Source organism: Pinus tabuliformis, chromosome 4_1 (genome assembly GCF_031772625.1).
Source record: "Pinus tabuliformis cultivar Carrire ecotype Pingquan chromosome 4_1, CPIR1, whole genome shotgun sequence".
NCBI lineage: Eukaryota > Viridiplantae > Streptophyta > Pinopsida > Pinales > Pinaceae > Pinus > Pinus tabuliformis.
The window spans coordinates 215,953,816-215,972,251 of record NC_142303.1 but is presented as its reverse complement, the minus strand read 5'-3'; the positions used below and the strand labels follow the sequence as shown (position 1 = coordinate 215,972,251).

The window sequence follows — 18,436 nt, the reverse complement described above, 5'->3', positions numbered from 1 at the left end:
TGAAGGTTCATTGGGAGTGTGTCTCCCCTTCTTATCCACTCGATTGCACATGGCAACCTCAATAGATTTGCGCATGGGAAAAGGATAGACTCTGCTTGTGGTCGCAACCAACACATATTTTTGAGGGAGTTTGTCTACCACATTCTTCAGTTAAGTCTACACTTGACCAGTAGTTTGGAAACACATGAGACAATTATCTTTGCCACATGTAACTTGACTTTACATTGGGATTTTCACCATTGCTACACTTGTCATTTCATTTTTCATTGGGATTGGCTCCCATAGTTCTATTTAAATGAGCCTTTGGCTCTCATATTGTATCTTTAGAACGAGCTATTGGGCTTACGGAGACCACTGGATTTTGTATTCATTTTCATATAATAAAAAGATTTTGGGGTACTATTGTGTTGGTGTTCTCTTTCCATTGCTTGAGGCGCTGTTATTTCAATTGTTGTGCTTTACATTCTACATGTATGTTGGATTATGCTAGTTATCATTTTGCCACTTGTTTGGATTAACATATGCAAGCTATCTTGTATGGTTTTTGGGTTAGAGAAATACTCTAGGAAGAGGAGCACTAGAAGATTTTTGGTGAAATCTCTAGTCTTCTCCTCCATTGTATAATCTAATCCCTTTATGATTGCTAACATCTTTTTCCAAGTGTGTAGAGATCTTTAGATTTGGTTGAAGGATTTACTTGGGCGTGGGGTAACTCTCCAATAGACGAACTAACTCCCAAGATCAAGAATAGAAGGACCCAATCGGTTTGCCTCAAGGATCTCATCAAACGATTTTGAAAGAGGGAGTTTCCTTTCCTCTAGCCTACTAAGATCACATAAATTTAAATTCAATATTTTTCTTGATCAATATCTTGTGCTTTCAAGGATTTTATTTGCTACCTAGAGCATGGTTTTAACTAGACAAGTATGGAGTTCTACTTGCATGTCTTGATCTAGTTCTTGTACACTAATTGTAGATTATCATTTTGACTCTTTCATGTCATCTTTCCACTCATTTTGGATCTGTTTTGCAGCCCTTTTGAGCAGATTTACTAATTCAATCCTTGTGGCAGCTTGAGGGAGTTTTCATTTGAGACATTTAACAAGTTATTTGCAAGACCTTTGGAGCATTTTGAGACGAAAATTCAAGGAGGTCGTGAGTATTTGAGGCATCATTTCTTGAAAGGCCGAGTTCTACTTTGAGGGCAACATCCTTCTCTCACTAGGCTGTGGGCTAGAGGAGGCTTAGCCTCTCTCCTTAGCGCTGAATACAACTCTCTTTGTGGCTGATTTGATTGCTGCAAATTTGTTTCTTGTATTTTCAGATTTTGTCAAAGACTCTCCTGTAGTTGTTACTTGAAGAGATCTAGCCCTTGGAAGTGGCATGTTGTAAAAGACTCCTTTGGTTTCCTTGGGAAGTCTTCTCAAAAGGCTTTTCTTTTCTCTCTTTGTAACCAATCTCTAATAAAAATATTATTTTTTTCTTGTGAGGGAGTTTGGGATTTTTCCCATGGTATCCTTTCTCCCCATTTAGAGGGAGGATCATTTCTTGTGGGCGGACTAATCTCTCAATTTAGTTACTCCAGTTTTCTTTGTTAATCTCATTGCTAAGTTCATTCGTGCATGATTAGTTTCTTAACATAACACTCACATCCATTTTCATTTTAGCATACATTTGAGATTGGTTTATGTTTGCCATTTCCATTTCTTGAATACTTGTATTGGGCAATCTACTACAACACATGCAATTTTTCTTTTGATGCAAGCAAGTATTTTATATTTACTGGGCAAGCTTAAACTAGTTTAATTTATCCATCTACTTTGGTTTCACAAGTCCCTTGAGCACATTGCTTTATCATTGTCAATTTATATTATGTGGCATTATCATTATTGTTGGGTCTTTCTTGTGTCACTCCATTGAAGCAATTTGGCATTGATTTCATTTACTTGCAAAGCAACATATTTGGAACTTGTGGAGCTACATTGAGCTAATTGTTTCACTTTCCCTTTCCATTGAAAGATATTGGTATTGTTTATTTGAACATTGTCTTTTATTTTGAGCACTAATAGCAATACATTCTTGGAAGCAATAGCACTCACTCATGCATTTCATCTAGGCATTTTAGTATTGTTGTCACACAAAATGTCTAGGCACTGCGACAACGACTCAGATCGGGGGCTATCACACTGATCCCCAATCACTCCGTTTGAGTTGTCTCCCAATAGTAGACTAAGGGGGGTAGACCCTATGGAAATGGAAAAAAGAAAGATTAGTTGGGAACCAACCTGGGAGACACAGCTAAGCAACCAATACTTGTTTTAGATTGCACAAGATTTTAAGGATTCAAAATGATTTGAAGAAAGTGATACCAGTGCCTTGTGGAGTCAACTATCTTGCGAAGAAAATAAGGTTCAAGTAAAGCATGGGAAACTGCCGCTGAAAAGACTCGACTGTCTCATATGCAAATGCAAAACTTAAAACTATGTGAAATGCAGGGACTTGGTTAATTTTAGTTAAATGAGGGCCTAAAATTATTTCTGAAATATGTCTTAAACGTTATTTAACTTGAGGCTCAAAAAGGTGATGATCTAAATGTGAACGCAAGTACTTATACCAGCAGTTTAAAATGTAAAATCTCCACAAGTAATTTACTGAAATGCACAATGGACTGAAATGTAAAATGCTGGAATAAAACATTTTTTAAATTAAAAAATTCATTTGTATTAAATACTCAATCAAGATCATTAAATGCATAAGTGAAATTAGATTAGTCCTACTTGCATAAACATGTAAAAACAAATGAAATTCATAAATTAAACGAAATGTTTTAAACTCATTTCACATTAATGAAATATCAGTGTAGTAATCTGCTCTTACATCAAATGTTAAAACTAACAATGTACTCTAAAAGAACAATGTTGTAACCATGCAATATTCAAAAATTTCTATGTATAACAACAAAAAAATTTAAATGATAAACTGATAACTACAATTCAGAAAATTTTTGAGTTTAATTATTTCTGATCTATTAACGTATTTGATCAAAAAACTGAGAAATAGATTACCGAACAACAGTGAAACAATTTCCAGAAATTTGTTTGCAAAAGTTACTGAAACTAACTTCTATTTCAGCAATTATACAACAGTTAAAATGTAAATTAAATCTGCTGCTAAATTCAGAAAATTTTTGAGTTTAATTCTTTCTGATTTATTAATTTATTTGATCTAAAAACTCAGAAAATTATTGAAAAAACAGTGAAATAATATTCAGAAAATAGCATGCAAAAGTTTCTGAAAGTAATTATATTTCTAAAATGTAATGCAGTGAAAGATGCAAACTAATTTGCTGTTAAATTTCAGATAACTAAAATTTTATGCCAGTATTAATCTTGCTTTCAATTATATCAATGAAAGAGGTAAGGGTTTAGAGGATGTGCACCAGTCAGTCCCTAGGGGCTTGAAGACACTTGAAGATGGGCTGCCCAAGCCACTGAAAATTTTCAAATGCAAATGCCAAACTTCGAAAATTTTGTTAAATTTTTTTGGAAAATTTTAGGAAAATTTTAGTGAGAAAATTATGGTGAAGAAGGCTGCAAAGATGAGAGGCCTGAGGGTGGAATGATAGAGGCTGAGAATGAGGTTGGAGATGGCTAGCGCTGGGCCTCAAGGCCCTAAAAAAATTTGCCCACGATCCTTCTGAAATTTCTCCTCAACCTGCAAACAAAATGGAGATGCTCTTTGGGGCTCAGATCTCTCTTTGGAATCCACAAAAATCACCTGCAATTTTCAGATTTTTTTCTGCACAAATAAAAGACAGAAAACCCCAAAGCATGTATATACAAAAATATGAAATACCCAGAACCCCAATGAATTAGAAATTTGCTATTTACAAATCTACAATAATATTCTATAGATTTAGCGGATATGCAGATCAAAGCCCTCTATTAGCCAGATTTAAACAAATTTTTGCACAATATTTAGAAATAAATTTGAAATTTTAAAGAGGCACAAGCCCAAGAAAAACCCTGCAAGTAAAATATTCTATAAAATGACTTCAGAAATTAAAAAGATAATGGGCTCTTTTAGATTCTGTAAACTGAGAGTCAGTTGGTCCAGCTGAGGACTTCTCCAAACGCCCAAATTCTTAATGATAACTTCTGCACACTTAAATTTGTTTGTTAGATTAATAGAGATCTAAAAAATGATCATAAAATTATCAAGAAATAGAGATACCTGCTACTTTTATCAAATTAAAATGATATTTTAAAAAACCCAGAAATTTGTGCAAGATACCTGTACACAGATCAATCCTCAAAGGCTATTAACCAGCAAATGCAAATAAAAGCAACAAAGTATTAAGAACAATATTACCACATAAATCTGAAAGAGGAACACCACAATCTGAAACCCCAAAGTCTTTGTGTTTTATTAACTAAAAAAAGTTACAAGAGTTTTCTTAGAGCAAGTACACGATTCAGAAATTGGATCCAAATAATGGAGAGAGGCCTCTCATTTATAGAAATTTTTTCCAATGGCTGGTTGGCTTGATTCCCGTCAAAACAATCTTAACCGTTGATGAAGACCAAATGATCTTTTAATCATCACCATTGAAATAAAGTTACTTTTTCAGGAAATTCGAATTTCACTTTTAATTAACTCAAAAATGATGATTTTGAGTTACTTGCCACAAAAAGTTGACTTTGACTTAACTATTATGGCCCAAGGGTTCAAAATATCTTGAAATTTTCAATATTCCTTTGGCCGGGGACCTTCAAAAGTTAAAAATTTTAAAACACGCGAATTTTAAATGTTGGAGAATTTAATTTTTCCTAGGACCTAAATTAATTAAATTTCTGGCTCTAGCATTTTAATTTATTTTAGCCAGAAGTTTTAATTAATTCACTTATGAGGGGAGTATTAATTTTTCCAACCCTCAAATATTTAGCCATGGTGTCTAACTATGAGGGACCATGCACTAAATATTTTTTACATGAAATATTACATTTCTAACCAATGAAAGGGGAACACCCATTCGTTATAAACCCTCAATAATTACCTATTTTTGCGACACAAAATATGATCTAGTAGATTAAGTGACATGCGATAAAATAATCTAACCAAATAGTTAGAATTATTCCCAAATCACTTTTATAGGGACTCGATAAATAACACTAGGACTCATTTAAAATCCCGACGACAAAGTCCACCCTAACTTTGGGGTGAGACTGGAGGGAAAAACTCTGCTGATCATTTGTGTTTAGAAACACACATGAATCGGTGAGACTAAAAACCTCCTAGGATAGAAATCATCATCATAAAAATAAATTTACTTAGGTTGTTACATACATTTGTCTTACTAGGATCATTTACATTACAAAATGAAGAATGGGTTTACAAAACTCTAGTGTACATATAACTGATAATGATGAATCTGCGGATCATCTGAGTGCTCGGACATGATGGAAATCCATGCGCGAAAAGATGTATAGCCATGGGGTAGTTGACATGGAGTGGTCAACAAGTATAAGAAGGCTTCCATGTTAGGCCCCAAGCCTCACTAAAATTAACCTCCAAGCATAAGCTTGGTTGATAGAAAGTATAGGGAAAATACTTTCTTGGAAAGTTTTTCCATCTGGTACGAAGTAAGGTAAAAGCGTTGTGACCCTGCAGTGATGAAGGTGGCTTGTCCTCTTGTAGGAATAAAGACACACGTTGGCTCGTAAGACTCAGGGGACGGGTATCGTTAATGACACCTCCGTGCCCTTGCCCCCTCTTTCTTACAGTCACCCCAATTTTTACCCTTTGGTAAGAGCTCAAGAGGAGGACTTCTCATTTAGATTAGACATTTTAGATTAAAAATAACCAAGACTAATTGCATTCAAATCTAATATAGGTGCATCTCATGCTAATACATCTTATGATTTCACTTGCAATTGTCCATTTTACTTGTCATTATTGAATATTTTATGTTGGCGAGCATTGTTTCATTTTTCTTTTGCATGTGGAACACTAATTGATTTTCTTTTTGCAAGATATCTCTATATGCTTTGATTTAGGCATTGATTATATTTTAAAAGCATTTTATATCTTGTATCGATTATCGTGCTAACATCTTTGTCTCCATTTCAAGATTGCTTTGCTTTCATTTTTTGAAGCATTCTACTTTTGTTTTGAGCAAATATATCTTTCATTCTTGTTGAGCAATTTATCTTAAGGCACTGATTTATGGTTTTAATATGTTAATTATTTTTATTGCTCATATCATATTTTGCTCATAATTTTAAAAAGTAATCCACTTTCACTTTAACATCTCTCCTAAAACCTCACATTTCTTTTATCTTAGTTTTCCATATTAGGGACCACCTCCCATAGCTAACCTAGGAGATAGCTTAAACGGAGAGAGAGAGGATTTAGTGTGACAACCCCTTCTCTTAGTTCCCTGCCACCAACCACACCTTGTGGGGTTGAAGGCTTTTCTCACTAACTTGTAGGTAGGTGTAGGCAACAGGGTCAACACCTCCTAAACTATTGGGGACATTACTGCTACGATGCCTCCTCAAGTTGACCTTTGTTGATAAAGAAAAATCCTTCTTGAAATAATGAATAGTATCCTCTAAGGGTGTAATAACTACTCAAAGAGTGTGCAAAATGGCTACATCCTTTAAGGAGTCAACAAAACATATAATAATATCCATCCATATGCCAAGTCATCATATTGATCCACAAACTTCTTGGAGAATAACACCATCTATTAAATAATAATTCATGCTCATGCCTCAGCATTTATGTCAAGAGGGGGTTGCTCCACTAAGGAAGGTAGTCAACCATGCCAAGAACAAAACTTAATGTCAAATATCTCCATACAATCAAGGTTGTTCACACCATGAAGATCAAACCTTATTACATGACACCAAAAGTAGTCATTGAGAGGGCTAAAACATGTGAAAAGGGGTGTACATGAAGATTGCTTCCCTAGAAGCAAGAAACCACAATGCTGAGGTACCATGATATGCTAAACAAGACCATACTCACTAGGGTGTTCATCTAATGTGCCATCATCACTGTCCAATTATCACTACAAATGGAAAAGGTGTAGCATATCAATAACAACACCGTGATGCAAAGAATAAAAATGTGAGGTGGGATGCTCCATAACCATCAAGATAATCCACGATGAGGGTGATCCATCAATGAAAAGTGTGCACATGTGAACAAAGAACCAAACGGAGAGCCCCATGTTGCACGAAGCGGGGATGTTTTTTGGAAGCGGGGACGCGGAAGCGTCATTTTCCAAAAATCTAGGAAGCGAAGCGTCTGCTATATATATATATATTTTATATTTTTTTGCATTTATACTCAAAACAAACATCCCAAATACTAAATTAGTTGTAGAAGACATGAAAACATGCATATTTTTGCATAAATCAAGATAGATATAACTTCCATTGTACATTAATGATTAATTATTCGAGCATCAACCATTTAGATGCATCAATCATCTAGAATCTAGATTCTTCTCCTCTTGTCTAGCCTTTGCCTCTACCTCATTTGTCTAGGGATATTAGTCAACATTGCCCAATTTTGATCAAACTACCTAATTCAAGACTTAAAATATGGTAGAAAAAGCTTAACATGCTTGATTGATGATTTTGACTTGATTGAAAGGTAATTTTTGCTAAGGGCGTGCTGCGTGACAAAGGAGTTCAACAATTAACACCACCAACACTAGGGTACATATAGGGCTTGGTGCTCTTGATTAAATGCTAATCGCATACTTTCATACTTGATATAATCTAATGAAATGCCACAATCCCATTGATCCTGAATTCCTGAAAACTGTTAAGTCTGCTGAATTTTGAATAGGATATGAAATTCTATTTCCTCCATATGAAGTCCAATGAGGCTGAAACCACTCTCAAACATCCTAAGTCATTTCATGGTAATGTTAAAAATTTAAGTAAAAGGATGAAAATGAAAAATAAAGGAGAATGTCACTTTTACTTTAAGAATTTAACATTACCATGAGGGAGCATCTGCTATATTTATATTTTTTTTTTATATTTTTTTTTGCCTTCATTCCTCACCCTAACCCAAGGTGGACCCACCTCCAACAAGCAAACTCACCTAAAATTAAAAAAGAATTGAAAAAAAAACGATTTTCTAAACGCTTTTCCGGAGATTCGGAGATTCGGAAGATTCGGAAGTGCGCTTCGGAGGAAAGCTTCCGAAATTTCCAGGAAGCGTCCAAAACAAGCGGAAGCGCACTTCCGCCTAAGCTTCTTAGACGCTTCCGCACGAGACGCGCTTCCGGGCTTGGAATCAGGGGGGGGTGCTTCGTGCAACATTGGGAGAGCCATCCGACATATCAATCAATCAATCAAGTGATAGCATTATCTCCAAGGCAAAAAACTATCATAACAGGAAGAATATTCATGGTGTGTGCGCCTAGTCCATCCATTGCAACATAGGTTCAAACTTTTATGATGAAAATCATCACTGTTAGCCAAATACAATATGAGGGGTAATAGAACCCAAGCCCCTGTAGGAGTTCAAGGTAATTCTCTTGGCCTTCCAGTTCAACAGAGACTAGCAACTAAAAGCCTCTTAGTTTGGCATGTGGTGTAAAAAACACAAAATGACCCCGTGTCTCCAAATGCATATTATCCTCAAAATATTCTTTGTTGTCAACAAGGAAAAAGTTGAAATCATCAGGATTTGCAAAGAGCGAAACAATAGCTTTTATTAGGACTAAGAGGGGATCCTGGTCACCTCAGGCACAAGCTCCACATGAAGCTGATTTGGAATCACATTAGAAACTAGTGTCTCTTCTCCCATCACTGAGTCTCCTGCCATTGTTAGCACCACATTCCTATCTCATTTGGCATCACAAGCCTGCGTCCCTCCTTCTGCTCAAGCACCCCTTCCAAACAAAGATGTTCATCCACATTCATTAGCTATACTATAATTTGTAAATCTGCGTTCAAGCTAATCACATGCTTGCCACCGAGGGTGCTCACATTGTCTTCTTCAGGGGGAACAAAGGAGTCCTTATCATTACCACCAAAAAACTTTGGCATTCAAGGACCAAACCACAACCTACTTTCTGGCCTCAGACTCAATTGGATTCAAAGAAATGTAATCAAGGGGAAAACTTCAAAACTTTCCCTCGAGTGGCTTTGATGCTGGTTCACGTTATCAAATCTAGGAATCCTTGTACATTCACAGCCTGCAATCTCCTTGTCTCTATAAACATTCGAAACCTCTGGCTGGTTACCAACATGATCCACAATGTATTTTTTCTGACTATCAGTTGAATTCATACTTGTACGGATCATGTCCAAATGGTACCGCTGTAAGGTATTTCTAGTGTCCAAACCCTTCTCTTCTCCATTCTTACCCTCAGTAAAAATTTTCCTACAAATTATCAAGAAAAACTGTAAAAACTGCTTCCTCCAGTTGCTGCAGCTGTACTTTCTTTTACGTCTGCCACATTGCTCTGCTGTGCCCATTGTGCTATCATGAGCCCTGCTGTCACTGGTTCTTGCCATCCTTAGCTGCCCTTGTCCCCATCCTCGATCGCCATTTAGCTGTTGAGCCTCAACTGTCATGGAAACGTGCTTTTTTGTCCTTTTCCTCCTTTGCTTTCCCTTAGTCGCCATCCACCATTCTAGTTCTTACTTGCACATAGTGGTAATGGTTCAAATACAAACTATAATTGTGAAAAAAGAATGTACAAGTTGAGATAGATTACCTTTTGTACATCTTCCTACCTCAATACATGTTGAATTTTTGTGGGAGAGTTTCTTTCTAGATCAGCTTCAACACATACCTGACCATTCGGCCTCACTTACCTTCCCTCCCTTCAATCTATTATTAATACTCGTCCACACGGCTTCACTAGTTTGTTAAGATATGGATGACAGTGTTCTAGTATTCTTGGACTCAATCCAAAAGGGTAATTGTGTAGAGAAGATAATAAGTGTCATTTCATTCATAAAACATTGGGCATGTATTGTCATTATGCACTGTTACCTCTGCAAATTGTATGTTAAAGTGATGAAAGCTCCAAACCACACCACTCAATCCGAGTGGAACTTGGGTAGATCACCCATTCTCACCTTGGTGGCCTACCTTGCCTCTTTAGGTCAACTCTCCTCCAACTTTGAGAGGGTCTGCCCTATAGGTCACTAGGGCTTAAACAATATGGAGCAAGGTGATATCACAAGTAACTCCAATGACTGAAATGGTTTTTTAATAGAAAAAGGATATAAATATTAGTGGCAATGTTTTTTAATAGAAGAAGGATATAAGGGTGATGGAAGGATACAAAGGTTAGTGGCAATGTTTAAGGGCAATGGGCGGCGTTGCGATCAAAGATTCAAAACCCCCCTCTTTGTTAGCTCTTCATTTGGGATTGGATGGGTGAGGAGTTGGGGGTGAAACTATCCCAACTAGTCCAGACTAACCTACAAGAGATCTGACTTCACACTGAGGACCCACGCATTCGAGGTGCCCCAACCACTATACCAATAGTGCCACTAGTATCTCACACTAAGGTTGAAGATTTCCCCTAGAAGGTTTGTCCAACACAATGGCATGTCTTCCTGATGGAAACTAAGGGCGAGATAAAGACCATAGAGCCTAGACCTCCCCTTCCAAGTGACCATCTATACCTCGAATGGATCGGTAGATTAGTATCGTGATCACCGAATTATAATTGTAAAATTAATCTTTTGAAAGCACAATTTATAGGCAAGAGCTGAGAAGAAAAGGCATAGACGAATCAACCCACAACACTAATAAACCAAGAATATTTTATTAAGTCCCTAAGGGGAGGAATACTACTCTCCAAAAATGATTCAAAATGTGGAAATATCTCTCTTTATCAGAAGGGCTTTAACTCTTTTATAATAAAATAATATTATTTTTATGAAAGATTTGCTCAAAAAGACTAATTCTTTTATAATTCAAAAATAATAATAAAAAAACAAAAGAAAAGTGGACAAAACTACATGTCCAATGCAAAATCCCAAGTGAATCCCTTAAAAGAGGGCTTTTTGTCCAATTGTCCAACACTAGCCTTGATCATCTTTAAATTCTTGATCTTTTGAAAATGATGCCCAATGTCCCATGACAAAGGTTCAATGGCTCCTTTGAATAAGTCAACCTCCCTTCAATAAATGCATTGTTTCCTTAAAATGCTTTATCTCTGCCCTTAGGTTAAAAATTAATGGCCCATTTATAACCTCCCACAGTGAAAGTCTCATTGGCAATGTGCTTTCCTATGCTGATGCCCTTGGACAGAGAATAACCATGTACTGCGAAATTGTGCAGCCCATTGACAATGTCGGTAACCGGTCTTGAGCTTGAAGGCGAGCCATTGCTGTTCTTGATGCCATCTTGCCAAATTCATCAGTTAGAGACCTGGGTGCATCGACGCAAAAAGGAGGGGTCAAGAATACCATTCATGGTCGCGGTCAACCCACAAATCGAACCAGCTTCAGAAGCCAACACACGGCCATTAGGGTTCTGAAAGCTGGTAACAGTTATGCGTGTGGCTCTACTTCTTTTCCATCGGGGAAAATCTTCCATTGAGGGTGGTCCTCTTTAAATTTTTCGTCTCCAATACCATAGGCACCAGAGAACTCATGTTCACCATTTGCCTCATAATGACTCATTTCACAATGTAAGTCTGCTGTAAAGGAAACCCTATTTCCAGCATCAAAATTCAATGTGCAACCTTTATGTGCACCGGTGTCAAACTGGAAGTTGAGGGATTCAAATATGGGCCAGAATCCACTCTTCTGTCACATTCATTCTCAGAATCTGCCTTCTTTGTTTGCATGCTGGAAAGGGTCTTATTGCTGGGATTTGGACCTAGGATATACATGGAATACATACATTGAGCTGCTGTTCGACGATGGGCAGGCTGCAACTAAACTGTCTCTGCTATAACTGTGACTTTTCCAGCTGATCTGCATTAGAAAGGTTGTTTGAAGTTTGAAGTGTCCCATTGATCCCTCAAACAGTCTTTGATTATCTGATCCTGTGGATAAGAACTCTGCTCATAACTCTGGAAATTACAACCTTTTTTTCCTGAGTTTAAGAGCTGGAGACTGATGGCCACTTGTAACAGGTTTGAAAAGTGTAATTACAGCCCTAAAATAGTACCTCATTCTCAACTGCTTCCATAGATCAAATAGTCCCACGATGATGTTCACAGATAGTGGCCAACAACACTTCGAAGCAGTGTTACTTGGGAGCGGGAGCGAAAACAGGTGCGGGAGTGACATTTTCAAAAGCTCCCGGTTTGGGAGCGAATCCTGGAGCGATTTTTATATAATATATATATTTTTTATATTTTGATACATATATGTCAACAAAAACATGTAGAATGATGAATTAGATATAAAAAAACATTAAAAAAATAGATTGATCATTGAACCATATAACATCAATCATCTAGAAGTTATAATCTTCATCAACCATGTCCACAAGTTAGTAACATACAACATATTGAGTCTCGTGAATCATGATTCATCAATCTTAAAGTTTCAACTTCAAGCTTTCAAAATTGAAAATTCAATATATAACATTTATCATCATTGATCACCAAAGTTGTACTTGTAAGCTAAGTTTAACCATTACAAGAAATAATATCTAACATGAAATGAAATGTTATAAAATGAATTATGAAATGAAATGAAACAACTTTCATGAAGCATCATATTCATAATTCAGAATCATTACCAATGAGTTATAATTGCCAACCTCAAACTTAAATTGTCATATATTGTTTACAAAAAATATCATAATATATATGAAAGAGTCAAGACTCAACAGTTATGAAAACTAATAGAAACTAGAAAAGACAAGTAAATTGTAAATCTATTATCTACTACTTCATGTGGCCCTTGCCATGAGAAGTGTCTGATGTATGAGCAGGTCGTGGTGGTCTTCTAGGTGTCTCCTCCCACACAGATCGACGACCAGAATAAGAAGGCACATGCCCTCCACGTGAGGGTGTAGATGGAGGCGGCGACAACAAAGGAACATGACTCGGAACTCGAGCACTGCTACTGGATGGTGGAGGTGGCATGGTTATTGCTTCATCTTCCTCTCACATAAGTTCCGCTTCCAGTTCTTTAAGATGTATAGTGCCATCCTCCAATTATCATCCTCTGGGTGGTTGTCCCAAATTTTATATGTTGGATCCTCATGAGCCTGATCACAGTAATGACTGAACAACCTCAAATTGTAGTGCACATAAACCAAGCTTTTTGCCCGGTTTTCATTGAGTCTGTTTCTTTTCACATTATGTATGAAGCTGTAGGTGCTCCAACACCTCTTTGTAGAAGAAGTATTTACAACCTGTGGAGAACTTCTTTTGCCAATTTTGGCAGAAGTCCCTGGCTGCCATATGATTCCCACCATGTGAGAGCATCAAATCTGTCTCTATCTTTTATTGCATGAAAGGTACCAAACAAACTAGTGCAACTGAAGTATCTGCCTAATTCAAGACGCACACTAGCACATTCCTCCCTGTCAGGTATCAACTTGTCTAATGCTTGCAAATATCCTGTAGATACCTCTTCATCTATATGGGGTTTGACCCTAACCCCACCCCTTGGTGCAGGTTGGCCCAACCAAGATGTAGAGTAGTATTTTGGCGTAAGGATATACGCCAAGCAATGTAGTGGAACATTAAGTTTATCCCACCGTATACACACACAATCGTGAATCAATTTATACAAGTTGGGATCATTTTTATGAACAATATCTTTTATTTGCCCCAACATGGTATCCATCTGCTCATACACCTCGCCAATCACTGGTTTATCTGTATCTGCAAACCGAATCATGTGATAAACGGGCTTGGTGAAATCTAATACTTGCCTCACATGTGCCCAAAACATACCATCAAGAGCGGTTTCCTCCACCTGTTCAAAACCTTGCCTGTCAGCTGCATTTGTAGCCCTTCCTTTAATATCTGCCAGTGTGGACTTGATACCATGCTAGCCAATGACTCTCTTACCTTCAAAAGGTGCCTGAAGATGAGGTAATAGCTACCAAATCTAGTCCTCGCAATCTTCCACAACTCCAATCTTGAGTGATTGCGGAAAAGGCCATGGGTATTGCTATGATTTGTAATAAATTTGATCATTTCTTTGCCTCTCTTGTACAAATCACCAATCCATTTGTATTGTTCGTTTTTGTTCTTAACAATATCATGCATCAAAAGGTTCATTGTGTGAACCAAACACCCAAAACAAAATATGTTGGGGTATTTATCCTCAATAATTGCTCCCGCTGCCTTACAATTAGGAGCATTATCAGTGATGACTTGGATGACATTGTATGGCCCAATACGGTCAATTGTTTCAAGTAATGGTTCTTCAATGTTGATGCTGGTCTTGAACTTGTCTGAGTAATCATATGCTGAAAGAAAGATGGCACCATTAACAGACACAACAAGAACACTTATTAATGGCTTGCCTTTTACATTTGTCCATCCATCAGATATAATGGATACCCCATGGTCAGTGCAAGAACTTGTCATTCTATTCAAAGAATGTGATATTTTTGCTTTTTCATGATCAAGTCCAACGGTTCTAGCCTTTGTCATACCCAGGGCTCTTGTATCCTTTAGGGACATCATTTATGGTAGAAACCATTTCGTGCCAATAAGGTGAGCGAAGAACATTGAATGGTATCCCACATGCATAAAGAAACCTATAAACTTTTGAATCCACATCATTCTTACACCCTTCATCAAGGAAATCTGATATGCTTCTACGCCTTAAACTTGGTGACCCTGTGCCTCCATATCCACTGCCTTAGGAGGACGCTGAAGGAGTTCTTTGTGCATGTGATTGTGAGCTTGGTTCAAAGAAACCCTTTGATTTTTTAGATTTGTATTGGGCTTCCTCCTCTTCCCTTATGTATTTGGCTCTATCTGCTGCTGGCACACCTGTACAAGTTTTGATTCCTATTTGTTTATCTCCATCCCATGGCCTTTTCCCATAGAGGTGCTTTCTGGCACGGGTGTATGAACTTGTGTAATTATTGTTGCAATGGGGGAAATGAAATTTAGTGGTTCCACCCCTTCCCTGCTTTAGGCCTATTAACATATTTCCACAATGGAGTTTGGTCTTGTTAATTTTTTTGAGACTCATGTTCACTTTCCTCCAACTCCTCCTCTCCGGGGTTTTCATCAAATCCACTATGACCCACTTTTTCATCCCCTTCTTCATTTTCAACCCTCCTTTTTCTACTCTCCAACACCATAATAACGAAAAAAGAAACCAAGAAGAAGAAAATGCCAAGAAATATAACCATGATGTTTGAATCTGCAAAAAAATGGAATGGGAATGGGAGAAAAAAATTTATTTAGTAATGAACATTATTTTTTTTTTTGCTAGAATAGAGCCTACCTCTTTGGCCTCCAATCTCCCCTTAATCCTTGCTCCTTGCTCCTTGGCACTTGCTCTCTCCTTGCTCCTTGCTCCTTGCTTTCACTCTCACTTGCTCTCTCTTGCCCCTCACTCTCTCTTGCTTCTCACCCTCTCTTACTCTCCTCTTGCTCTCACTCTCACTCTGACTCACAATTTCTAAATAATGAAATTCATTTGAGGGAGGGTTTATTTATATTCCCTCCCTCCCTCCCTGTCTGTAATGACCCACTTATAGTAAAGTAATATTTATGGAATTAAATAAAATTAATTAAATTAAAATTAATAAATAAACTTTAATTCAAAATTAAGATATGTAGATAAAATCAAATCAGATTTGATTTATAAAAAAATCGACACGTATAATAATTGAGACACGATGATGGAGGATGTCGGTAATGGAAATTTATAAGAAGGAAGCGACAGTTGGAGGCAAGGGAGGAGGAAGGAGGAGGAGAAAAAATGATACACAGAGTCTGTTTATGATCAGGAAGACCTAACTTGTTCTGAGGTTTCTGGGCACGGGGGAAACAGTGGACTTCGCTTGAGAAGTTTACTGGACTGAGTAGCAAGGTTCTGCTTAGTTTGGCTGGGTGGTTTCGGTCTTTTGGTAACTGAAGCAGGAGCAGTTGAGGCTTCATTGACCGTAAGACTACAGGTAAGTATTTTTATTGGTTTTGTTCTGTTAATTAAATTTGTAAAATTTAGGAAATTTTGTTACAGGATCATGATCTGTAATTTCGAAAACTTTACTGTCTCTGCATCTATTCTTTTCTTATTCTGTTCATAAGGAAAAGTTATTAAAATAGTTCACAGTCCTTACATTGTCCTCCCTTCCCTACCTTTTTTCCCCAACCAGTGCCCTTTTTTTTTTCCGGCATATTTTTTTTTTTCCCGTGCGATTTTTTGGGCATCGGTCACGCCGCCGGGAGCGTTTTTTATAGCCCGTGAGCGATCGCTCCCCGACCTCTCCCGGGCTATAAAAATCGCTCCCGGAGCGACGCTCCCCAAATCGGTCTGGCAATAGGCAGGGAGCGATTTCGGGAGTGCGCTCCCGACCCGCTCCCGAGTCGCTCCCGCCTGGACCGTGGATTGGGAGCGGGATTGGGAGCGGGATTGAGAGGGCGGGGGCACTCCCCCGCAACATTGCTTTGAAGTATACTTATTTAGGACGTTCTTGATCATGGCTGTTGTTTTTGGCCCCTTCACCATGCATGATGTTATCTTAGTCTTGCTGATATTATATTGCTGCTTAAATCATGTTATCAACAGGTGTCCCTTTGAGGTAATTGAAGTGTCAATCCAGAGAGGGTTTACATAAGAGAGAGAACCAATATTGTTGATGATGTGATTCTATTGCTGAACTTGCTTGATAGCTCTGTTTTTTCTGAGCAAGGCAGCGATCTTCTGTCATTTATAGAGTTTTCCCAGTGGTGGTCCAGACTCTGTATCATTTCCAGCCCTGTTGAAATTTTTTGCCTTTGGTAACCCTGTTGGAAGGAGGGGTAACATGCACCATATGCAATCTCTCCAGCTTTGGAAGATTTTTGAATGATAAAATTTTGAATGATCCCTCTAGAACAGTTTTTTTTATGTGCTACCCAAACTTGCTAGGACTATGATCTCTTGGGTATTACCATGACATCCATCTCTCATTACTTGAAAATCCTATAGGCTTACAATGTCCTCCGTAACACTTAGACACACAATGACTTTATAATAGCTCTTGAGTCTTAAGTTTTAACCATTTATGCTACACATAGGTTTTAACTTTTCCTTCAGATCCTTAGATCAATATAATTATTGCACACTAGCACTCAACAATATTCCAGTGTCAAATCTTTATGTTTCAACGGATGCTTATTAGGTAAAATGAGTTCTATTGGACAGCAGATTGTCATAATTCAGTAAGTTTGAGGATTTCTTCATTTCAAAATTGCTTTGCAGGAAAGGATTGTTTTTGTCTTATGCCAACAGGAGGTGGAAAGTCCTTGTGCTACCAAATTCCTGCACTTGCAAAGGCTGGAATCGTTCTTGTTGTGTCACCACTGATAGGTGTGTTTTCTTCATAATCACTTTTTTGTTACCTTGCATTTGGAATCTGTTTTTGTCTTTTGTGCTCCTCAAGATCTAACCATTCTACATCTTTTTCCTTCATATTGGGTTCATGCTGGTTGTGTTGAACAGCATTGATGGTAAGAAACTTTATTTCTTTTCCTATATTCATATTATTTCCTAGATATTTATCATGAAAATCTTTTAAGTGACTCACCTGAAATGTCCATTGTTCTTGGTTTTGAAGGAAAACCAAGTTTCTATTCTCAAGTCTCAAGGCATTCCTGCAGAATATTTGTCCTCAACACAAAAAGTAGCTACTAAAGAGAAGGTGATATCTGTCAATAACAAGAAACATTAACTTATCAAAACAATACTTATTTTCTTGTGTGTAATCTGACACACTGAAATTTCCAGATTTATGATGACATTGACTCTGGAAAGCCTATCTTGCGATTGCTCTATGTTACTCCAGAACTGATTGCAACTAATGGGTTTATGACAAAATTAAAGAAAGTTCACTCACGAGGCTTGTTGAATCTCATTGCAGTAGATGAGGTCACATTACCTTTTTATTTTCAAGTCAAACGGGCTTTATATGTATTTTTGTGTTCAAAGACAAAATCGTTAATATTTGTAGTAAACTTAGTTATATTTTCTTTTCTGCTTCTTTGTAGGCACACTGTATTTCATCATGGGGCCATGATTTCAGGTGAACTTATCGAATCCTCACAGCTTAATGAAATCAATAACTATGAACAAATAGGTTCATTCTTATATATGGTGTCAAATTCTTTTATCGTTTCTTGGATTCCTAGATGTGCAAATTTGGAACGCATAACTTCGTCCCTTTAAAATATTTTTGAGACTTTTTGTTTTTTGTTTATGTGGTTCGATCCAAGTTCTATTGAGGTCTCTTCTTCAGGGGA

At 37.4% G+C, this 18,436-nt stretch overlaps 1 protein-coding gene across 1 annotated transcript in view; it reads left to right on the top strand.

Moving 5' to 3' along the window:
• The window catches only part of RECQL3 (DEAD/DEAH box RNA helicase family protein), a 441,760-nt gene that overhangs the window by 86,434 nt on the left and 336,890 nt on the right, over positions 1–18,436 (top strand). The window contains exons 3-7 of the mRNA XM_089419483.1: positions 17,400–17,507; positions 17,640–17,647; positions 17,755–17,838; positions 17,925–18,065; positions 18,185–18,219. Of these exons, the coding sequence (XP_089275609.1) occupies positions 17,400–17,507; positions 17,640–17,647; positions 17,755–17,838; positions 17,925–18,065; positions 18,185–18,219 (376 nt within the window). The remainder of the gene's footprint in view (positions 1–17,399; positions 17,508–17,639; positions 17,648–17,754; positions 17,839–17,924; positions 18,066–18,184; positions 18,220–18,436) is intronic.